General features: G+C 42.6%; 1 protein-coding gene across 4 annotated transcripts in view; it reads left to right on the top strand.

Moving 5' to 3' along the window:
- SMOC1 (SPARC related modular calcium binding 1) overlaps positions 1-25,476 on the top strand; it is a 188,688-nt gene that overhangs the window by 151,199 nt on the left and 12,013 nt on the right. For 2 of the 4 annotated variants that reach the window (XM_075843399.1, XM_075843397.1), the window contains exons 8-11: positions 16,002-16,028; positions 18,633-18,825; positions 18,902-18,984; positions 24,842-24,947. In XM_075843399.1, the coding sequence (XP_075699514.1) occupies positions 16,002-16,028; positions 18,633-18,825; positions 18,902-18,984; positions 24,842-24,947 (409 nt within the window). The remainder of the gene's footprint in view (positions 1-16,001; positions 16,029-18,632; positions 18,826-18,901; positions 18,985-24,841; positions 24,948-25,476) is intronic. The other 2 variants (XM_075843400.1, XM_075843398.1) reach the window with 1 other exon arrangement.

The following is a 25,476-nucleotide window of genomic DNA, read 5'->3' as shown; positions in this document are numbered from 1 at the left end:
AGATTTTTTTCTTTAGCGTGTGGAACAGATTTGTTCAAGTCTCATCCACTTTGCTGCTACTGTAATACGATGCAGATCTTCTGTAATGGAATACATTGCGGAAAATTCGCAGCTAATCCAGCCTGTGTGCACATACGCTAAAAGCAGAATTGTTTCAACACTGCCAATCTGTCCTACCTCTTCCCTGCTGTCACGGGTGAATGACATGAGATAGAATGAATGATATGGATATACTGCCTGACGGCTACAGCTTTTATATTGGGTTGTGCGGGCGCATGTCCCTAGCAACCAGTCTGTCTTAGATAATACAAGTACAGTATTCAGCTCAAGACAAGTGGAGCTGAGGGCTTCTGAAGGGCCAAAGATCTTGACAATACTCAAGCCACACGTTTCTCTGTCACGTACTACCTTACTTATTCCATATTTTTAATAATATGTATACCCTTCAATGTTAGACTTGACTTATAGATAATTCCTAAGAAAGACATTATTCTAAAAAGCTAATATTGGTTTTATATATCCGTTCCTCTAACTCGGATTCCTTACCGCTATTGGCCTGCTCTAACAGAGCCAGTAAGAGTAATAATGCTGTCATGCAGTCAACCGGGAATTATATTATTATAAAACACGGCCACACTGGCACACATCTGCAGAAAGTCTGCCATAAGTAATATAGTGACAACAAAGTGTATTTCTGCACAATTTCTGAGAGCTCTTTGCAGGATTAGGCGCACGCTGGGCAATATATATATAAATATATATATATATATATATATATATGGATAGACACATCTGTAGGAAAATAAAACTTTTTTTTATTACAAATCCTGAACTGCGAACCATTTGTTTAAAGCTTGCAAGACGGTCTCGAGCTATAACTCATACACTTGTGTTTATAGGCAGCTCAAGCTTATAACATAAACCTTTTAAATATTGAGCTTTAGAAGCTTTCCTCTGGTGCTCCAAGGGTTATGTCCTCCGCTTCCAAACAGTGAAACGCCACATTTTAATGACGCTTTCAACGACTATTTATGAATGCCATGGAAAGTTTGTGCAATGCTGTAATAATATATTGCGGTGTGTGCTATGATACCTTCGCAGTGGCATAGGTCACATCTGTAAGGGTCACTTGTAAACGCCCGCCTTATGGCGAAAGAGAGAAAAGAAAGCCTATTTATTTACAACCTTCAACTTGTCAATCTGTCCCATGACTGTCTTGCGGCTGGCTGCCAGGTAAAGATTGAGCATTCATATAAACTCTTCATGCAGAAAGTAATGACCTAATGTATTACATGTGTTTGCTTAGAAGAGGGTTTTTTTTCGCAACATGTGCGGTAATGTTAACATTCATTACCAACTTCATCTGTTAACTGCATAAGGAGAGAACAAGGGATTTTAAAGGAATTTAAATAAATTATAATATGTAAATTGATTTTTATTTTTTAAGTAGATTTAAGCAATTTTAGACTCTTTGTTCATGAAATAACAGCAGGGATCATTTACAGACGCAGGCGGTACAGAAAATGGGGCTGAATTGACATAATAACAATCATTTATCTAAACGGTCTAAGAAAATCTGGTCTTGTTGCCCAAAGCAACCAGTCAGAGCTAAACTTTAATTTCTTATACTGCTCTGGAAAAATGTAAACTGTTCTGTGATTGGTTGCCAATACCAGATATTCTGTTAAACAATTTTAATACATGAAGCCGTAGTCTAGATCACACTTTATTTATTTTATTCCTATCCTTTTAGGGCATGACCACACATGGCGGAATTCCTCCGCAACTGTCCGCATCAATGCCGCACCTAATCCGGGTTGCGGATTACGGCTGCGGATCTGCACAAAATGTGCAGAAAATTGATGCGGACTAGCTGCTGCGGACTGCGGGAAAAGTGCTTCCCTTCTCCCTATCAGTGCAGGATAGAGAGAAGGGACAGCACTTTCCCTAGTGAAAGTAAAAGAAATTCATACTTACCGCCCGTTGTCTTTATGACGCGTCCCTCCTTCGGCATCCAGCCCGACCTCCCTGGATGACGCGCCAGTCCATGTGACCGCTGCAGCCTGTGCTTGGCCTGTGATTGGCTGCAGCCGTCACTTACTCTGAAACGTCATCCTGGGAGGCCGGACTGGAGACAGAAACAGGGAGTTCTCGGTAAGTACGAACTTCATTTTTTTTTACAGATACATGTATATTGAGATCGGTAGTCACTGTCCCGGGTGCAGAAACAGTTACTGCCGATCGCTTAACTCTTTCAGCACCCTGGACAGTGACTATTTACAGACGTCTCCTAGCAACGCTCCCGTCATTACGGGAGCCCCATTGACCTCCTCAGTCTGGCTGTAGACCTAGAAATACATAGGTCCAGCCAGAATGAAGAAATGTCAAGTAAAAAAAGCAAGACGCATCCGCAGCACACATGACATGTGCATGACAGCTGCGGACTTCATTGCGGAACTTTGAATCTCCATTGAAGTCAATGGAGAAATTCCGCCATGAGTCCGCCACTGCTCCGCAACAGACAGAGCATGCTGCGGACACCAAATTCCGCTCCGCAGCCTATGCTCCGCAGCGGAATTGTACGCATCGTGTAAACGAACACTGCGAAATTAAAGTGAAAGTCAATGTAGAAACGGCTCCGCTGCGGATTAACGCTGCGGAGTGTCCGCAGCGGAATTTAAGTGCAATTCCGCCATGTGTGAACCCGCCCTTACACAGACAAATTTAGGGGGTTTTTCGCACCTAGAAACTCTCTTCTGCACTTGGACAATAAACACAGTGATATATCAGCACAGGCATATTAAATACAGTGATGTCACTATACAGAGATAATAATGAGTTATTCCCATATACAGTGATAATGCACAAAGTGACGTCTCAAAACCGGAATTACAAACAAACACATGTCACATTACTTGGAAAATAACACTAAATTCATAGGAAAGGTTAATTGCCCACAATGATATCACAGAATAGGAATAATATGCAGTGATTTTACAGAACAGGGAAGTTAAACCTAGTGATGGTATAGCTAATGGCCACAGTAATGTCACAGCTAATGGCTAATGACCACAGTGATGTCACGGCTAATGACCACAGTGATGTCACGGCTAATGGCTAATGACCACAGTGATGTCATGGCTAATGACCACAGTGATGTCACGGCTAATGGCCAAGGTACAAAGTGATGTCACGGCTAATGACCACAGTGATGTCACAGCTAATGGCTAAGGTACACAATGATGTCACAGCTAATGGCTAAGGTACACAGTGATGTCACGGCTAATGGCTAAGGTACACAGTGATGTCACAGCTAATGGCTAAGGTACACAGTGATGTCACGGCTAATGGCGAAGGTACACAGTGATGTCACAGCCAATGGCTAAGGTGCACAGTGATGTCACAGCACAGCAGGGATTACAGAAGTACTATCACTAACTTCTAAGCAACCTCATGTTTAAATGTGTGATGTAGTGTAGCAAGTATTATACAGGGTGGGGCATTTGTGGGCTCCAGTGCATTTGGTAGCCTACCGTGTTTATGATAAAATATTTTAAATGAGTAATTTTCTATACAAAAATATTGTAGGCTAGCTAACAAGTCAAGCCTGACTTACATTAAAATTCAAACTGAAGATCCACAAAAAGAATAGTATAGTACTCCGTGTCACGAAAAAATATGTTCCTTTATTTAAATTCAACTCCAGTAAAAAGACTTCACAAATAAAATTTAAAAAACGTACGTAATTCAAACTCTGAATGCACTATTAGGGTAAGTCCACGTAGCGTAAATACCACTGATTTTCCGGCAACAGATTTAATTGGAAATTAAATTTTAACAAATCTCATCCACACGCTGCGTAAAATCTGCAGAAAAAAAATTGTTTGACATGCTGCGGATTAAAAAAAGGTCAATCTATGTAAGGTTTTTCTGCAGATTTTTTAATCGCTGATTTTCTGTTGCTAGTTTTCCACATCTAATTCAATGGGGAGGTAAAACTCGCAACACATAGTATATGTTGCAATTTTTGCAGCTGAAAAGCAGCGATTTAGATGCAAAAATTGCAACTAAGGAATAAAAAAAGGTTAAAATTACCCCGTTTTGTATACTTCTCTGTCCAGGCCGGCTTCCTGGGATGACGTTTCATCCAATTTGACTGCTGCAAACAATCAGAGGCTGCAGCGGTCACATGGGCTGCAGCATGTTATCACAAGAGGCCGGGCTGCAGGACGTTAGAGGGATACGTCGCCATGACTACAGGTAAGTATTTTTTTTTTGTTTTTTTTTGCTGTTTTCCGCAGCGGACATTCCGGGCCAAAAACTGCACCACCGTTTGGTGCGGTTTCTCAACTTGAATTCCCTGCAGGGTCCAGGGCAGATATGCTGTGTACTTTTACGCAGCGTACCCGCCCTGTGTGAACATACCCTTAGTAATAGCCATTAATATACTTTTAACCCCTTCCCGACATGCGCCGTATATATACAGCGCAATCGGGAAGGGCTTCCCGCAAAGCGCAGTAACATTACGTCGCGGTGATAATGCGGGCTCAGGAGCTGAGCCCGCACCATCACCGCCGGGTGACAGCTGTATGTTACAGCTGGCACCCTGAGGTATCGGCAAGGACCGGAGCTAGCATCCGATCCGCCCGATTAACCCCTCAGATGCTGCGTTCAATAGAGATCGCAGCATGTGAGGAGTTTTTAGTCACCGGCACCCCAGCAACGTGATCGCCAGGTTGCCTGTGGCTGCAAAGGCGATCGGAGGCCTAATACTTACCTCCCGGTCTGCCAGCAATGAAAGCCTCCTATGCCCCGCTCGACGGCGGAGCCTAAAAGGCTTCCGGTACCATCGGCAAGATGGCGCCGGCTCAGCTTCCGGCTCATCAGCAGTGGGTGTTCGCTGTATGTTACAGCGGACATCCCACTGTAGCGGCAGGAACCGGAGCTAGCTCCGATTCCTGCCATTAACCCCTTTGATGCAGCGATCCAATGCGATCGCTGCATCAAAGTGGTTTGTAGCACGGTTGGCGACTGCTACTATGGCAACAGGAGACCTAGCAATGGCCTCCTGTCTGCCATTACGGAAGCCAATTAGGCCCGAAGCCAGAGCCTGATCGGCTTGCTGTCAGTGAATAACTGACAGTTCTAATACATTGCACTACATAGGTAGTGCAATGTATTAGAACATCAATCAAACAGTTGGACCTTCAAGTCCCCTAGTGGGACTAAAGAAAAGTGTAAAAAAAAAAGTAAAAATTAAAGTTGTAAAAAATAAAATAAAAGTTTCAAGTAATAACATAAAAGACGATCGCCCTATTGCCCTTATCAAGTAATTTATTATTATATAAAAAATAATGCCAGAATTGCTTTTTTTTTTGGTCACTTTGTCTTACAAAAATTTAAATAAAAAGTGATCAAAAAGTCGCATTTAACCAAAAATGGTACCTATAAAAACTATTACTCATCTCATAAAAAACAAGCCCTCAGACAGCTCCGTCGACGAAAAAATTAAAAAGTTATGGCTCTTACAACTTGGCGACAGAAAAAATACATTATTTTTATAAAAGTAATTTTATTGTGCAAAAAGTTGTGAAACATAAAAAAGTGCTATAAATCAGGTATCGCCGCAACCGTACTGACCCGCAGAATGAAGGTAACAAGTAGTTTATAACGCATGGTGAACGCTGTATAAAAAAAACTTTAAAAACGACGACAAAATTGCTGTTTTTTGATTACCTTGTCTCTCAAAAAAAAGGATAACAAGTGATCAAAAAGTTGCATGTACCCCAAAATGGTACCAATAATAACTACAGCTTGTCCTGCAAAAAAACAGCCCTCATACCACTACGTCTATGAAAAAATAAAATAAGTTAAGGCTCCAATAATTCAGGAAAGAAAAATATGCAGTTGTGCCGGCCCGAGGGGAACATTTCTTCTGTTTCAAGAGGCGAATTATCAAAATTAGGAAACCAGGACAGGTAGGGCCCAAACATATCTGCTGGAATCGAGGGTGCCCGTATTATACCAGGACAACACTTCCCAGCAAAATTCTTCAAACTGCAAAGGTGCGGAGTGTGGACCAAATGGGAGATAAGTAAGGACACCATTTATCAGTGCGACACTTGCCTGTGCAGAAAGGATTGTGTCACAGCGTAATACAAAACTATGGATCATTTTATTGTTTACCCCATTATTATACCACCTGACTGTGCCCCTGATGTACTCTGCCCAGCTTACATGTGCCCCACATTATAAACTGAAACACCATTAAAACTCCAAACAAAACTACTACCAAGCAAAATCCACGCTCCAAAAGCTAAATGGCGCTCCTTCCCTTCTGAGCCCTACAGTGTGCCCAAACAGCTGTTTACTTCCAAATATATGGCATCGCCTTACCTGGGAGAACCCTTTTAACAATTTTTCTGGTGTGTGACTCCAGTGGCATAAGCTGGGCATAAGATATTTCCCACTGAAATGGCATATCTAGGGAAAAACTTTAATTTTTACTTTGCACCATCCGCAGCGCAATCATTTATGGAAAATACCTGTTGGGTGAAAATGCTCACTACACCCCTTAATAAATGCCTTGAGGGGTGTCGTTTCCAAAATGGGGTCACTTCTCAGCAGTTTCTTTTATTATTTCACATCAGAGCCTCTGCGATTGCTAACCAATTTTGTGTAAATTGCCAAATTAGGCCTCAATTTAGCATGGTACTCTCTCACTCCTGAGCCCTGTCAAATGTCCAGGCAAAAGATTAGGGCCACATATAGGGTGTTTCTAAAACCGGGAAACACAGCGTAATAATTAAAGAGCGGTCTTTTCATGGTGGCACAAGATGGGCACCACATATTGGCATATCTATGGAAAAAATCCCATTTTCACTCTGCAACATCGAGTGCACACTAATTTCTGCAAAACACCTGCGGGCTTAAAATGCTCATTACACCCCTAAGTGAATACCTTGAGGGGTGTAGTTTCCAAAATGGGGTCACTTATAGGAGGTTTCCACTGTTTTAGTCCCACTTTGCAAATGCGACATAGCAACCAGAAACGAATCCAGCAAAATCTGTACTCCAAAAGCCAAATGGCGCTCCTTCCCTTCTGAGCCCTACTGTGTGCCCAAACAGCAGTTTATGACCACGTTTTGGGTATTCCCGTACTCGGGAGAAATTGTTTTACAAATGTTGTGGTTCTTTTTTTCTTTTAATTATTGAGAAAATGAAAAATTTTGCGCTAAAGCTACCTCTTATTGAAGAAAAATGATTTTTTTTATTTTTACTGCTCAATCCTAATAAAATCTATAAAACTTCTGTGGTGTCAAAATGCTCACTACACCCGTAGATGAATTCCTCAAGGGGTGTAGTTTCCAAAATGGGGTCACTTGTGGGAGGTTTCCACTGTTTTGTCCCCTCAGGGGCTTTGCAAATGTGACATGGCCTCATCAAACCATTCCTGCTAAATTTGAGCTCCAAAAGCCAAATGGCGCTCTTTCCCTTCTAAGTCCTGCCGTGTGTCCAAACAGCCATTTAGGACTACATGTGGGGTTTTGTTTTAATTAGGAGAAATTGCTTTACAAATGTGGTGGTGCTTTTTCTCCTTTAGTCCTTGTGGAAATTAGAAAAAATTAGCTAAACCTACATTTTCTTTGAAAGAATGTAGATTTTAATTTTCACGGTCTACTTCCAATAATTTCTGCAATAAACCTGTGGGGTCAAAATGCTCACTGTACCCCTATATAATTTTCTTGAGGGGTCTAGTTTCCTAAATGGGGTCACGTATGGGGGGTTCCACTGTTTTGGCACCGCAAGAGCCCTTAAAACCTGACATGATGCCTAAAATATTTTCTAATAAAAAGGAGGCCCCAAGACTCACTGGGTGCTCTATTGCTTCTGAGGCCTGTGCTTCAGTCCATTACCACACTAGGGCCCCATGTGGGATATTTCTGAAAACTGCAGACTCTGAGCAATAAATATTGAATTGCATTTCTCTGGTAAAACTTTCTGTGTTATAAAAGAAATGGATTAAAAATGAATTTCTTAAAAAAAAAAAGTAGACATATGGGGGATGTTAATTAGCAACAATTTTGTGTGGTATAACTGCCTATCTTACAAGCAGATACATTTAAATTTCGAAAAATGCAAATTTTTGCAATTTTTCACAAAATTTTGGTGTTTTTCACAATTAAATACTGAATGTATCAAGCAAATTTTGCCAGTAACATAAAGTCCAATGTGTCACAAGAAAACAATCTCAGAATCGCTTGGATAGGTGAAAGCATTCCGAAGTTATTACCACATAAAGTGAAACATGTCAGATTTGAAAAATGAGGCTCTGTCAGGAAGGTAAAAGTGGCCAAAGAGGGAAGGGGTTAATGAAGGAGTTGTTGTTTTTTTGACGGAATCATACTGGAATAATGAAATCTATTCATCTATTCAGCTATTATCTAACAAATAATTTAGTTGTTTTTTTTTGCTCTATGTATGTAGATATATACATTTTCAGTCATGTTCTTCATACTTGCTGGAAAATGTATTAAATAGCTTTATTTGTTACTGATGCCTTTTTAATGCAATACAATATATCCTATACTTCAATTCAAGATTTATGATAGTGTTTTCCAATATATAGTATAACATTGATGGATGTCCTTGCACCATATCTATGAATAAGGCATACTGTACATTACATTTGCGCCACTTTCACCGACACAAAACTGGTGGCAAAATAATCCTTTTCCCCATTGGCTGCTCTGTTGGCTTATAGGAGCCATTATACAGCTGGAAAGAACAGGGTCATTTAAGTGCAGCAGCGAAGCTTCTAGCTTTTCGGCTGCCGGAAGAAAAGTCAAATGTTGCTCCCCATTTCCCTTTTAACAAGGATGTGCTCTATATATACGAATGTGCTCCGCAGTCAGGGAAGAGTGCCACCGAAAGCAAAGTTCTCATCCAGCCACATGGATGTTGCGCCCCTATGCCCAAAGCTGCATGGTATTTCATTGATAATGGTTAAAGGGAATTTCCATATTCAGAAACAGTTTTACAGTTTACATGTACCTAGGACGGGCCGTTGCAAGTAGGCAGGGACTGAGTGGCGGGTAGATTAGGGCTCACCTGTCTGTCTCCCTACCCCATCATAACATAATCACAGGCCCATATACCTTTTCTACCCTGGTCCCTGACACAACTATGGACCCCCTTGAGACCCTGGCTCAGCAAATGCAGGTCCTCTCCCTACAGGTCCAAGCCCTGGCTCAGAAGGGCAACCAGCATGATGCTACCCTGGTAGTGCCCCCCACTTCACCTCTTGAACCCCACCTCAAGTTGCCTGACCGGTTCTCAGGGGACCGGAAGACTTTTTTCTCCTTTCGGGAGAGTTGTAGGCTCTATTTCCGTTTAAAGCCCCACTCCTCAGGTTCTGAGAGCCAGCGAGTGGGTATAATTATGTCCCGGCTCCAGGACGGGCCCCAAGAATGGGCCTTCTCCTTGGCTCCTGACGCCCCTGAACTTTCCTCTGTTGATCTTTTTTTTCCGCTCTCGGGCTCATATATGACAAGACTGACAAGACTGCCTTTGCCGTTGAGGAGTACTGTTCTGACTTTAGGAAGTGGTGTGTAGCTTCTCGGTGGAATGACCCTGCCTTGAGGTGCCAGTTTAGATTGGGTCTGTCGAACGCCCTGAAAGACCTGTTAGTTAGCTATCCCTCTTCTGACTCCCTAGATCAGGTTATGGCTGTAGCGGTACGTCTTGACCGACGTCTCAGGGAACGACGACTGGAACGTTGTTGTGCCTTCCCCTCTGACCCCCCCCCCCCCCCATGATGGCTCCCGAGGTTCCGTTGCTTCATTCTTCCACGGAAAACTTGGATGAACCTATGCAACTCGGGGCCTCCGTGTCTCCCCAACTACGTAGAGAGTTCCGCAGGAAGAATGGTCTCTGCTTCTACTGTGGGGATGACAAGCATCAAGTGAACAACTGTCCTAGGCGTAAGAATAAGCAGCCGGAAGAACTTCCGCGCCTAAGTGACCATCGGGGAGGTCGCTTGGGCGCACAGGTATTTCCCGTATATATGAAACCTAATAAGATCTTGCTTCCCTTTCAGGTCTCTTTTGAGGGTAGGTCTGCCACCGGCAGTGCCTTCGTGGATTCAGGGTCTTCTGCTAATATTATGTCTGTGGAATTTGCTATGTCTCTAGCTATGCCATTGATTGACTTGCCTAAACCTGTCCCGGTAGTGGGTATCGACTCCACTCCTCTTGCTAATGGTTATTTTACACAGCATACCCCTGTTTTTGAACTCCTTGTTGGCTCCATGGGGTAATGAATGCATGACGTCATGTTTTTCTGTTAATTTTATCTCTCTCCCTGAGGAGGTGAACACTCTACCCGAGTTTATTCAGGACTTCGCTGATGTTTTTTCTAAAAAGGCCTCCGAAGTGTTACCTCCTCATAGAGAATTCGATTGCGCAATCGATTTGGTACCAAGAGCTAAGCTCCCTAAGGGTAGGATATTTAATCTCTCTTGTCCCGAAGGTGAAGCCATGAGAGAGTATATCCAGGAATGCCTGGCCAAGGGTTACATTCGCCCCTCTACTTCTCCGGTAGGTGCTGGCTTCTTCTTCGTAAGGAAGAAGGATGGTGGTCTTAGGCCATGCATTGACTAAAGAAACTTGAATAAGGTCACTGTAAGGAACCAGTATCCCCTTCCTTTGATTCCTGATCTCTTCAATCAGGTTCAGGGGGCCCAATGGTTCTCTAAGTTTGATTCTTCGGGGGGCTTATAACCTTATCCGCATCAAAGATGGGGATGAGTGGAAGACTGCGTTTAACACGCCCGAAGGTCATTTCGAATACCTCGTCATGCCCTTTGGGTTGTGTAATGCTTCCGCGGTCTTCCAGAATTTCATAAATGAGATTTTAAGAGACTACCTGGGGGTATTTCTTGTAGTGTACCTTGATGACATGCTTGTGTTTTCCTTGATGACTTGTGTACCTTGATACTTGTGTACCTTGATGACATACTTGTGGGACTGGTCCTCCCACATTGAGCATATCAGGAAGGTGCTCCAGGCCCTTCAGGAAAACAAACTGTTTGCTAAAACCGAAAAATGTGTGTTTGGGGTGCAGGAGATACCATTTTTGGGTCAAATCCTCACTCCTCATGAATTCCGCATGGACTTTGCCAAGGTTCAGGCTGTGGCTGAATGGGTCCAACCTGCCTCCCTGAAGGCGTTACAGTGCTTCCTGGGGTTTGCTAATTATTACAGGAGATTTATTGCTAACTTCTCGGTCATCGCTAAGCCTCTTAAGGATCTTACTCACAAAGGTGCTGACCTCCTTCACTGGCCTCCAGAGGCGGTCCAGGCATTTGAGGTCCTTAAGAAGTGCTTTATCTCGGCCCCTGTGCTGATTCAGCCTAACCAAATGGAGCCATTCATCGTGGAGGTTGATGCCTCCGAGGTGGGAGTGGGTGCTGTCTTGTCCCAGGGTACCAGGTCCCTCACCCATCTCCGTCCCTGTGCCTACTTATCCAGGAAGTTCTCGCCCACTGAGAGTAACTATGAAATTGGCAACCGCAAACTCTTAGCCATTAAATGGGCATTTGAAGAGTGGCGCCACTTCCTGGAGGGGGCTAGGCACCAGGTAACGGTCCTTACCGACCACAAGAATCTAGTTTTCTTAGAATCTGCCCGGAGGCTAAACCCGAGACAAGCTCGATGGGCATTATTTTTTACTAGATTCAACTTTTTGGTCACCTATAGGGCTCGGTCTAAAAATATTAAGGCTGATGCACTGTCGCGTAGCTTCATGGCCAGCCCTCCTTCGGAGGAAGATCCTGCTTGTGTTTTGCCCCCAGGTATAATCATTTCCTTTGTTGATTCTGACTTAGTCTCCGAAATTGCGGCTGATCAAGTTTCAGCTCCCGGGAACCTTCCTGAGAACAAGCTGTTTGTTCCCCTGCAATTCCGGCTAAGGGTACTTAGGGAAAATCATGACTCTGCACTATCTGGCCATCCAGGCATCCTGGGTACCAAGCATCTCATTGCCAGAAACTATTGGTGGCCTGGGTTGCTTAAAGACGTTAAGGCCTACGTCGCCGCTTGTGAAATTTGTGCTAGGTCCAAGACTCCCAGGTTCCGACCAGTGGGCTTACTATGTTCTTTGCCCATTCCCCAGAGACCTTGGACCCATATCTCCATGGATTTTATCACCGATTTGCCTCCGTCTCAAGGCAAGTCGGTGGTGTGGGTTGTAGTAGACCGCTTCAGTAAGATGTGCCACTTTGTGCCCCTCAAGAAACTACCCAATGCTAAGACGTTAGCTACCTTGTTTGTCAAACACATCCTGCGTCTCCATGGGGTTCCTGTCAATATTGTTTCTGACAGAGGGGTACAATTTGTTTCATTGTTTTGGAGAGCCTTCTGTAAAAAGTTGGAGATTGATCTGTCCTTCTCCTCGGCCTTCCATCCTGAAACTAATGGCCAAACTGAGAGGACTAATCAGTCTCTAGAACAATATTTAATGTGTTTTATCTCTGACTGTCAATATGATTGGGTCTCCTTTATTCCCCTCGCCGAATTTTCCCTTAATAACCGGGTCAGTAACTCGTCAGGGGTCTCTTTCCTTTTTCTGTAATTTTGGGTTTAATCCGCGGTTCTCCTCCGTTTCACCTGGTAGTTCCAACAATCCCGAGGTAGATGTCGTTCATCAGGAACTGTGCACAGTCTGGGCCCAGTTTCAGAAGAACCTAGAGGCGACCCAGAGCATACAAAAGACTCAGGCAGATAGAAGACGTTCTGCTAACCCCTTGTTTGTGGTCGGGGATCTAGTGTGGCTATCTGATAAAAATGTGCGCCTTAAAGTCCCGTCCAAAAAATTTGCTCCCCGATATATAGGGCCGTACAAGGTAATTGAAGTCCTTTACCCTGTCTCCTTCCGACTGGAGTTACCCCCGTCTTTTCGAGTACACAACGTGTTTCATGCCTCCCTCCTTTAACGCTGCTAGCCGTCCTTGGCTCCTTCGAGGAAACCTCCGGTTCCTGTTCTCACCCCTGAAGGGGTAGAATTCGAGGTGGCCAAGATTGTGGACAGCAGGATGGTCCAAGGCCCTCTCCAGTACCTGGTCCATTGGAGAGGATACGGGCCTGAGGAGAGGACTTGGGTACCCGCCCGGGATGTTCACGCTGGGGTATTGCTCAGGAGGTTCCATCTTCGCTTCCCCAATAAGCCAGGTCCACTTAGAAAGGGTGCAGTGGCCCTCTTAAAAGGGGGGGGTACTGTAAAGGATCTGCCAGACACAGCTTCTGTGTCGACGCCCGTGGGTAATCAGTCTTCAGCTGCTCCTAAGTCTGAGAGAGTGACACGATCTTCTACCAGTCAGGCTGGGAGGCTGAAGAGTGGGAGAGCCTATCACAGCCTGGCCAGACGGAGCTAGCTCCCGCCCTCTGTCTATTTATACCTGCATTTCCTGCTCCTCCTTTGCCTGTGATTCTTTCCTGTTTCCTGGCTCTGCTGCTCCTGCTATTGTTATTGACCTTGCTTCAATTTGACCCTGGCTTTACTGGCTACGCTCCTGCTCTGCGATTGGTACCTCGTACACTCCTGGTTTGACTCAGCTCGTTCACTACTCTTGTTGCTCACAGTGTTGCCGTGGTCAACTGCCCCATTTCCCTTAGCTTCTGTGTACCCTTGTCTGTTTGTCTGTCGTGCACTTATTGAGCGTAGGGACCGTCGCCCAGTTGTACGCCGTCGCCTAGGACGGGCCGTTGCAAGTAGGCAGGGACTGAGTGGCGGGTAAATTAGGGCTCACCTGTCTGTCTCCCTACCCCATCATAACATGTATAGAGCAAATCTACATAAAAAGTTGAGTTACTTTGTATAGCATTACATATCCAGAGTTACAGCATGTGTTACAGTGCAGAGCTGAATTCACAATTCTCCAGGCTTTCAGTGCGGAAATCTCCTAGCTTTCCTTGTGCAGTCTTCAAGCCTGCACAGAGGTGATTCCAGGATGTATTGTCTTTACTCAAAATATAGGGCAATGTATCCTGTCACTATCAATGTATGCAGTAAATGTATCACACTGTCTGGGCAATGTGTATTTTATTTATCTGGGCTCTGTACTGCACCATTTATCCAAGGACTGTATGGCACTATGGCTGTATATTCATATGGGCATTAATTGGGCAGGGTCAAAGTTTGAAAAAATTGCAGTGGCGTTTTAAGGCTGTGTTTACATTACATTTTGTGGTTATGTTCCGCGTATACACCAGGTAATGCATTATGCTAACAGAGCCTAAGTTTGTCATGTATTGCTTTCGCTCTTTCTACTCTAAAAAAAACATGGGAGGTATGTTATCATGGAGATGTGGATTCAAATCAACAAATACAACAAAATTCTAATTCCACATTGGCTTGAATAGTGTGTATATATGAGCGGACATCCAATTATTTTGTAATCTAGATCCATGCAAACATGACCCACTTGACAGAACACCTATGAGCCACTTCTCCCCCTCCCCCCTGCACTAATCATTTACTATCAAGACAAATTGTAGCAGTGAATTGAGAGATGAGACGGATTATCGTCTCACAGAAGGATCCGTTACATGCTGCATATATAAGTCTGTGGAGAGGGAAGGGGTATGGAGCTGTTGGAGGGAGACAGAGGCACACACACACACACAGATGCTGTTGCAGCTTCTAGTAAGTGTTATATCTCACCCCATTGCTGCTACATAGCTCAGTACTGCTGTATAATGTCCTTTATATTGATGCTGCTTCTGAGGGTGTGCTACATAGAGATTGGGGAGCAGGATGTTCTCTTCTCTGTGTGCTGTGTTTAGAACACATGATAGCATTTAATCTCCATCCACTAGCTCAGAGACAACTGAGAATTACAGATAGAGACTGGCGAGGGGAAAACTGCTTAAAAAAACAAGTCATATAATGGCAAGAAATAGTGTTATATGTACAGACATATGACAGCTTATTCTGAAAAGTCACATAAAAGTTTAGCTACACTTTTACACCTGGAGTCCAGCTTTGATTTTCTAAACTGCACTGGCTAAATAAAACATGGCCTCTGTCTTACCTCATTATCTTCTGCTACCTATAGAAATAATATTATATTAATACCTACTATTTTAATATGTACTCTATACGCACTTTATCTGTCAATTTGTATTTTTTTTACTATAAACAATAAAAAAATAACAGCATAAATCTTCAAAACATTCCAAAGCTCCACACATATTCATCTGTAATCTCTTCTCTAACTGCGATCTCATATGACATTAAATCTGATGGAGCAAACATAAATATTTAATGATGGTGAATAATGGCATTTTATTAAGGTCTTTTGCTTTTCTTAGCAGTATGGTAGTGTTTGTAGCATAATGCAGGGTTGTGTTATAGTATGAATAGAACGTCGCTGTTATAAGTAAATATACCGATTGTATAGAATACAGGTATGCTGTGCTGCCATACCGCTTGAGTAATGTGTGTAAGTTGGCTTGAAATCTACCTGGACCATATCCAAGCAACTTTGTCCTCTCATAACTCACCTGCCTTCTCCTTTTATGGATAAAAAGGGACATGTCACTCCAAATACGTTCCCTTGGTCTCATAACTAATTAATTCTGTCTGAGCAGCAGAAGCTTTCTCCAGTTACAATAATGACGCCAAGACTTGGACTGGCAGCCAGTACACCGGAGAGGGCCAACGTGAGGCTTTCTGGGGCTATGCTTATCTGTCATACAGCCAAAACCTAGCTGAACTGTACAGCTGCTTGTAGAGCAGAACTGAGAAGTGTATGGCTAACATAGAGCGCTGCTGTCCCGCCATCACATGAGGTACAGAGCTGATACTCTCACACTGAGCCCATTGGATTCTATACACAAGTGCCCTACTTTATTCATACAGTTTGATAAGGAATGGTAAATCTCAATGTCTTTATAGAGTAAACTTTTAACAGACTGAGGTTTTTTTTTTTACAATTGCAGCACGCTTAAAGAACAGCGTTTTAAAAGGTGTGTTTCTTTCCCCATTGAATTCAATTACTACAAACTGCAATGCAAAAAATGTAGACAGATATGTTACTTTTTCAAAGCCAACATGACAGATATATTAAGAACTGCAACAAGGCAAAAATTGTTGGTCTCCACAAACGGTTTCTACATGCAATTTTCCATAGTGCACAGGAATAATTCTTATAAATATGTCACAGAACCTGAATAATGCGCACAATGATATCCCACTGCAAAGATAATAAACCATGAAGACATAAACAGAATACAATAAACAGAAATGTGTCAGTATAGACATAATAAATACAGTGATGTCAAAATACAGAAATAATAAACAGTTGTCCCACCTTAAAGGAATAATGCACAGTGACATCACAAAACAGGAATAGCAAACACAGTGATGTCACCGCACTATGATAACACTGAAGACAGAGGAAAGAGTTATTGGCCACAATGATGTCTCAGTATGGTAATAATGTGCAAAAGTAATTTCACAGACAAGATAATGTCACAGAACAGGCATAATACACATAGTGATGTCACAGCTAATGGCTAAGGAACATGCATATAGATAATAAACACAGCATCCAGAGGCGTAGCTGGGGGTTTAGCACGAGGGGGTGAAACACATCTGAGTGGGCCTGAACCCAGTGGGTCCCTTAATGCATGTTTACAACTGCAGAGACGCATCCAGTCGGAGTCAGGCTTACGTAAACAGCGCAGTTTCCTTTGCTACTACGGTATGTGTCTGCAAACTTCCATAGAAGAAAATGGGTGTTACGGAAACAGGGTAGCATAGTGAGCTACGCTGTTTCTGTAACTACTACGCTGTTTACGTAAGTTCCATTCACAGTATAGTGTCTCCCCACACAGTATAAAGCCCCCTTAGCTGCCCAACACACAGTATAATGCCTCTTTAGTGCCCCCCCCACAGTATAATGCTCCTATAGCTGCCAACCACACAGAATAATGTCCCCATAGCTGCCCCCCACACAGGATAATGCCTCTATAGCTGCCCCCAAACAGTATAATGCACCATAGTGTCCCCTCACAGTATAATGCCTCTATAGTGTCTCCCCACACAGTATAATGCCCCTAAAGCTGACACACACACAGTATAATGCCCCACACAGTGTAATGTCCCTACAGTGCCCCCATCAGTATAATGACTCCATAGCATGGAGCCCTTATAGCTGCCCACATGCAGTATAATGCCCCCATAGCTGGCCCACACAAACACAGGATAATACCCCTATAGCTGCCCCCACACAGTATAACGCACCATAGTGACCCCACACAGTATAATGTCCCTATAGTGTCTCCCCACACAGTATAATGCCCCTATAGCTGCCCCACACACAGTATAATGCCCCCACAGTGCCACACACACAGTATAATGCCCCCATAGTGGCCCTCACACAGTATAATGACCCCTTAGTGGCCCCCACACTGTATAATGCTCCTATGGCTGGCCTGAGATAGAATAATGCTGCCATAGCTGCCTCCCACACCGTATAATGTGCAATAGATGCCCCCACACAGTATAATGCCCTTAGAGTGGCCTCTACACAGTATAATGACCCCATAGCTGCCCCTACCCAGAATAATGCCCATATAGTTCCCCCCACACAGTATAATGCCCTCTTAGCTGCTCCCACACAGTATAATGTCCCCATAGCTGCCCTCATTCAGTATAATGCCCCATAGTGCCTAATAAAAAAAAATAAAAATAAATACTCACCTAGCCCCATTCCCACGACGAGTGGAGGAGATTCCTCTGCTCCTCTACTTTGCGCCTATCTGCACTGAGTCACTCACGGCTGGAGTTATAGTAAATGGGGGAGAAGGGAGCTGATGGCTGATCCCTGCTCCACCATTGGATTCGTGCTGAGGATGCAGAAACAGTTGAAACCGGGACGTCACCTCTGGGGGACCGCCCTGAGGGCACATACGCTTGGCCAAGCATGGCCCTGGGCCCCACCATCTCAGTGGACCCGGGACCACCGCCCACCCTGCCCCCTCCTAGTGATGCCTCTGATAGCATCGCAATACAAGGATAATGCACACAGTAATGTCACAGTATAGACGTATTGAACACCGTGAATTCACAGTACAGGGACAATTAATGCAGTGAAGTAACAGTACAGGGGTAATAAACACCATGGAAACACAGCTATGTCACTTTACAGTCACATTACAATGGCAAAACCTAGGTGAATATACCCAGTGCACTGCCTTGCAAATCTCATCTTACATCTTTCCAGACAATATTGGACTTTATTCATCACATTTATATGTGGACATAATTATTATTATAATTTTTTTTTTGGCATAAAAACCTTTCCTCTCAACTTTTTATTTACTCTTAATTAGAACTTTAATGTTTTTGTCGATCACAAGAATCACAATTGATTTCCTATTATTTATTTTCATATAACCCATGATATTAGGTGGAATTGACATTATTAATATTTCAGGTGGATCTTCTTTTTGTTATTTCAGGTTTATTATTATTATTATTATTATTATTATTATTATTATTATTATTATAGTACCTTATCATTAGTCTTACAATCCCTAACTGAAAAATCTCAAATTTCCTTGCAGAGAAAGTCAACTCCTGCGATCAGGAGAGGCAAAGTGCTCTGGAGGAGGCCAGAGACAATCCGAGGGAGGGTATTGTGATTCCTGAGTGTGCGCCAGGAGGTCTCTACAAACCAGTACAATGTCACCAATCCACTGGTTATTGCTGGTGCGTTTTAGTAGACACTGGTCGCCCATTACCTGGAACGTCAACGCGGTAAGTTTTTTACAGTTTCTATCCACAAATCTGAGAAGGATAAAATCTATCAAATATATATTTATTTTTATCACAGATATGAAACTCCAGTTTGTGAAAGTGATGCAAGGTGGAAAAATACAGATACTGAGGATCCATTTAAGGACAGAGAGCTACCAGGTTTGGGATCTTTTGTGTTTAGTACAGTACAGCGCTACAAGTGCCTATGGGTCTATATTACCATTCGTGAGGCACCGTATCCTCCCCTACCAGAAATAGTTCTAGAAAAGAATATCTCCGCTGCTGCATGTCATAAAAAAAATTCTCACGGATTTGGATGTAATCCATGACAAAACAAATCTCAAATTTGAGGCACATAGATGTACCATATGGGCCCATAGCAGACTACGGGTGCGTTATTTGGGATCCGTTTTGCATGGTACCTATGTGCTTCAGACGTTAACATTCAGCTGTCAGTACCTTTTTTTTTTTCCCATAAAAAAAATTGCATGGTTTTCTCAGTTGATTGTTTTCATAAACCTTTAGTGAAGTTAGCACCATTTTTAAGGCAACTGAAGTTGGTTTAAGATCTGTGCAGGAGGCTAAAATAAAATAGGTGGGAAAACAGCTGTAATTTATAGCATTACTGTTCACTACACGCTGGCCAACAGAAATTATACCGAGATTTGGCCTTTTCACCATTTAGTAGTAAGAGAAAAATAAATATAACCTGTAACATTTATATCAATAGGATAAATTGAGCCGTTACATTATCTGCATAGTTACTGGCAGTAACATATATAATTGATTTCACAGCCTTTCTCAATCGTATACATTTTTTTAGTTTTTCTTGGCAAGTCTGATCTTTTTTAACCTCAAACACCTGGAGTCCACGAGTCATTTTGTAAACTCTGCACTGGAGAAAAGGTTGTTGGAAAAGCTTATTTGGAATAAGAGCGTGTCCATACTGAATTATACATTTCAAGGCTCTGCTCAAAGATAATCCACTGTTCAACTGGGTCATTTGTATTGCTTAAAGAAGCCTTTCAGCTCAGAGTCGGGGGCCAATAGTCTACCTAAACATTACATACTAGTAGGGGGGAAATTGGTTGAATAACTATTGGAGAAGGATCTGTGTGTACTTGTAGATTATAGACCATATAACAGTATGTAGTGCCAATCTGCTGCTGTAAGGCCAACAGGATGTTGTCATATATTTTAAAGGGCCAGTAGACTCGAGAGAAGGAGACATCCTCTTACTGCTAAAAAAAAATACTTAAGTGTAGCCCCATCTTGGTACATCTTGGAGCCCTAAGAACAGAAAAATTAAACCTATGGTTGGGCTGCAGGAAAATGTATTACTTGCTGCCAAGATACCCTACAGATTACAGCTGGCGGTCCTGCAGTGAAACATCCACTGTAATGTGTTTTTCGTTGGGGACCTCTTCTAATAAAAAAGGGAAGAAGACAATCCCATTAAATGAGCCAGATCTAAAGAATAAGCCTTTTGTATGTATCTAATAATCTGCACTGGATATATCAGCACTGGATATATCATTTTATGGATTTCTTGCTTATGCTGCAGTATTATATATTATATTACACTATATTAGAGAACTGTACAATATCAATTGTTTAATATAATCTTATTGCTGTTATCTGTCGTTTACATGCAGGAGCTTTACCATAAAGCAGCAATGCAGAATTAAAGGGGTTTTCCTTGCTAGAATATGTGGTCATTTGCTAATTGGTGGGAGAGTCTGATGGCAGGGACCACCACTGATATAATTTAGGGGCTGTGGTGCTGAATGGCGCACGGCAGCCAGTACTGAATTCATTTGAATGGTGCGAAGTAGCAGCTCTCTGCACAGTTACCTAACGTTGGACCCCCCACTAGTCATCAATTAATGGCATATTCTGGCAATTTGCCATCATTTGCCAAGATATGAAATCACTTTAAATTCCCTCCAGTTTTTCAGTCAGCTTCCTACCAGATCAAGGTTATCTTACAACCATCAGAAGTGCCAAACTGTATTCTGCCGATTAATTCACTTGGCCCTACCAGAATCCTCATTCTAGTAAAATTAATGGTTCTAATAGAGAACAACTATTTAGGCAATAGGGAAGTGTTGCTCATTTAATTCCCTAATATATTTGTAGAAGTTCAGCAAATGGGCTCTGCAACTAATAACATTATTATAAGACAGAATATAATGGACTTGCCTACCTTGACTTTCAATTTCTGCTCATATTCAGCATTTAAGGGGTTAAAAAACGTCGTTCCCCTGATGAGGCAAAAGCAATCCTTGGTCCATAAGTTACACGGACAGCTGAAATGAAAAGCATCTGTGTTTCCTTTTGCTCTGTTCTCAATCTCTGCTCATTGTTCGAGAATCTGACCTTCTTACATGGATTACGAGACTGTTGATATTGTACTGACAATATATCAGAGAGGGGGGCAAAAGAATGAATGTAGAAATTTCCTTGTCCACTCAGTCCATCTACAGAAACTTAATGAAAGCCAAATGAGAGTCTTCAATGCATCAAAATTAAATTGATCTGAAAACAAACGATTGGATTATTTATGAGGGCAGTGCAACCGTGTTAAGGTGACCATAGATGTCCAGATGCCTCACTGACATCAACTGTAGTAAAACATCCGCCTATTCCCGTTTTGTCTCTGGTTCTGCCTGCACAGCAGGAGTCTGACCCTTGCTTTTTCTAGGAGAACGGGAAGGGTCAAAATCAGAGAGTTACAACATGCCATAAATCTTGAGTATTAATAAGCACTTCTTATTATTAGAAAGACTGGTTTCCAGCCCTTTCAATGGCTAGATTCTTACCCTAATGTTGTGGACAGTTGTAAATAGGTCCTCAATAAGCTCTGTCCAATATCTTTATTACCTTTTCCAAGTTCTGCCCATCCGTCTCCCTCGCCAATTTCTTAGTAAGATGTGCTCAATGATTGCCTCCTTTATATGGGCAGGGAAACCAGACCGTCTTGCCCGTTCTCTCATTTCCAGACCTAAAGACAGGGGGAAGTGGGTCTCCAGGAAGCTGCTCTGTACTATGTAGCCTCCCATCTCATAACATGCATTGTTGGCTGGTGTTGATACCTGTCTCAAAAACAATGGGTTTCTCTGGAACCAAGCCTCTGTGACCCTACCGGGTTTTCCTTGGAAGGCCTCTGCTATCCTGCCTAATAAACTCAAACACCCAGTGATTGGCCATTGTATTACTAGCACATTGCTTCTTTACCCATGGTTCGATCTCCCCACGTACGTCCTTGTTGTACCGATCCTAGAGAATGACGCCTTTCTCCCAGGAACCTCGGCTGTTCTCTTTAGGAGATGGATATCCCACAACAAATTTTGGACTGTTGACTTTCTGGACAACAATCAGTGGTTCTCTCTGGAGTCTCTGTCCACCTCCTCAGGCCCATGCACTTTTGGTTTCTGGAGAGTTTGTCATTTACACTACTTCTTGCTCTCCCTCCCATCCTCTTTCTCACATGGTCGAATTTAATATAAACTGCTCTGCTCAGGTGAATGGCCTTCGAGACAAAGATAGTCTCTCTAAAATCTATGTTCTGGTTCGTGCCCTGCTCTGGAAATCTTTTCTGATTGCCTGACTTTGATTTTATACTTCTGCCTCTCTCGCTCTCTTTCCCACTCCACACCCCTTTTTTTCTCTCTCTCTCTCTCGCTCTCTTTCTCTCTCTATTTTTCTTTTTTTTCCTTTTCATTTGCTTTTTTTTCCCCCGTTTCCACCTGGTGGTGCATATTATTAGGGGAAATTATGGTCTGGCAAAGTCCAAAAGACGGACCATAAACCCTTGAGGCATGCTTATGTCTGTACTTTCTGTGTTGGTACGTGTTTATATTTTCCAATTGTTATTTTTTCTTTGTTTTTATGTTACGGGTAGGAACACACACAGCATGTTCTGGGTGGATACGGATTACAGTACTACTTTCTCCAATGGGGACAACAAATGTCAAAAGGGTTCCCTTTTGGCATATGTTTGCTTGAAGAACATTTGCATCTTTCTTGCTTACATTTCCGAAAACAAAAATATGTGCGTGAATAGTATAGCTTAAATGTTGCATGAACAGAGCCAAATCCCGGAGGCAGAGATAGGTAATGGCATGGCTGCCGAGCAGCTTTTCGTCTTCTCTGCTGTCAGCATAGCGCCAATCCACCTTTTAGCTGAACAGCTGAGTCATGGGAGACTGACTAGTTGCTGGGGATACAAATTGCCATATATTAGTGATTTAGACATTGGAGCAGAAGCCAAATTCTGGTAATTATATTTCTTTTACTCACAGAGATATTGACATTTTTCTATTTTGTTGCAGTGGCCATTTTTGAAAATGTGAAAACAGGAAGTGCAGAGATATTGGTTGTTACATATGAATTGGTTTTTCAGAAACTGATGGTAAACTGTGATTTTTTTTTCAGGCTGTTCAATCAATAACAAAATGACTATTTACCAAGACGCTAATTCAAAGGTGACAACCAATATGGATGCACTTCCTGTTATCACTTTTGCAAAAATTGCCGCTACAACTGAACATAAAAATGCTTATACCTCTGTAAGTATATAAAACATATCGACTAAACTTTGGCTACTGCTCTAGGTTCTGAATTACTAACAATTCTATTTTTTACCTTCGCTTGGTTTAAAAAAAAACTGAACCACTTATTTATTCAGGGGGAAAATCACTCGGTGTAAACCTAGAGTTACCAAATCCAACGTGTCAATCTGAACACATGATATACATACCAGCGGTAATGATGGTAATAATTTTACGTATGGAATAGCTATCGACTGAACGCTCCAGCTATCTAAAATGTATAGCCAGCCTAAGAACTAAGGTATGTTCACACGTGGCAGATTTATCGCAGAACTTTCTGTGACTGTTCTATACATCTAAATCGGGTTTGTAAAAATCCATGCCGTTAGGCCCCAGCAATTGATAACAACCACAAAACACGCTAAAATGCATCATCCAAAACAATTGACCTAAAAAAAGACTATTTCTCTATTACCTTTACAAGTGCAGCTTGATACCCCCAACATTCCCTCTCCTGGTCCCATGCTTAATAAAACTGCCCTTGTCCCTTATTGCTTTTAGAAGGGCAGTTGGGATTTTCATTTCCTACAATCACCGGCCACTAGGCAGCAGCTAATAGAGCACAGAGCAAGAGCAGCAGTTTCATAGGGACTTCTCACAAGCCACACTACCCTAACATTTAACATTGTAGCCGGTCCTGGTTAGAGGTAGCAGGGAGGACATTCCCCTCCTGCCTACTCGGAGCTTAAGGCCATGTTCACACAGAGTTTTTTTACACGTTTTTTGATGTGGAAACTGCGTCACAAACCGCGCCAAAAAAACGGCCGAAAATGCCTCTTATGGATTTCAATGGGAGGTGGAGGCGCTTTTTTACCGCAAGAGGAAAAAACGTCTTGCGGTAAAAAGAAACGTCATGCCCTATCTTCGGGCATTTACGCCTCTGACCTCCCATTGACATCAATGGGAGGCAGAGAAAGCGTATTTTGCGGCGTTTTTTGCCCGTAACACTCAATGGGCGTAAGTGAAAATCGCGGAAAACGGCGTGCAGGCAACCCAAACAGAATTTTGAGGCAGAATTTTCCTCCTGCAAAAAAATGCAGTGTGAACAGGGCCTTATTTATACTGCTTCGCAGCAGAGACTCTGATCTTCTGTACCAGAATCAAAGAGTAGTCGGATTAATACTAATCCAAGTTACTTCTTTCTAGTGACAACTCCTATGGGGGACGTACTGTCCGTCATATTGATTGTCACACAACTTCTTCAGAAACAGATCTAACATGGAAACAGCTGGGCTGAATTTTTTGACAACTCAACAGAAGACGACTCCTGAAGTGCTTACAATTGACATGTGATACTATAGGAAAAACTCTTAAATGTAGAATGTATGTCTGGAAATGCTATCTATGCCTTCATAATGAGCAGCACTAGTTGATGGTCGCTCGTACCTTTTTTCTTCTTCTAGGTTGTCCTGATGGGAAGAAGCTAGAATTTATCACAAGTTTACTGGACGCCCTCACCACAGACATGGTGCAGGCAATCAACTCAGCGGCCCCAGCAGCAGGCGGCAGGTCAGACATTAAGTACGAGCAGGGCTACAAGTTCACAGATGCATTCCAACCAAATGCCGCAAAAATCTCTGCAATATTACAGCATAAATTATATTTACTACAAGTTAGCAGTCCCCATTATTAAAACCTTGATATAAGACCTTATCAGACAGTCATGATGCCTGCGTTGTGTGGGATCCTAATGCCTGGTTCACAACACGGTTTTGTGGTCATATTTATGAATAGAACTATCGGATATGACGCCCAAGAATTTAACTTTTATGACATTTAAGGGAAAGAGAGGCCGCTACTTTAGGTATGTCTGAAACTTTTCCCTTAGGCTGTAACCAAGCAGACCTGATTGCTCTGTGTCAGTGCTGCTGTTCTCAAAATTTATACTATTAGTCTTACATTTATGACAATAGATAGATAGATAGATAGATAGATAGATAGAGAGAGAGAGAGAGAGAGAGAGAGAGAGAGAGAGAGAGAGAGAGAGAGAGAGAGATAGATAGATAGATAGATAGATAGAAGCTCTTCAGCTTCAGTG

This window comes from Rhinoderma darwinii, chromosome 12, assembly GCF_050947455.1.
Source record: "Rhinoderma darwinii isolate aRhiDar2 chromosome 12, aRhiDar2.hap1, whole genome shotgun sequence".
Lineage (NCBI taxonomy): Eukaryota > Metazoa > Chordata > Amphibia > Anura > Rhinodermatidae > Rhinoderma > Rhinoderma darwinii.
Note: the sequence above shows the minus strand (reverse complement) of the source record. Positions and strands in the feature narration are given on the sequence as shown.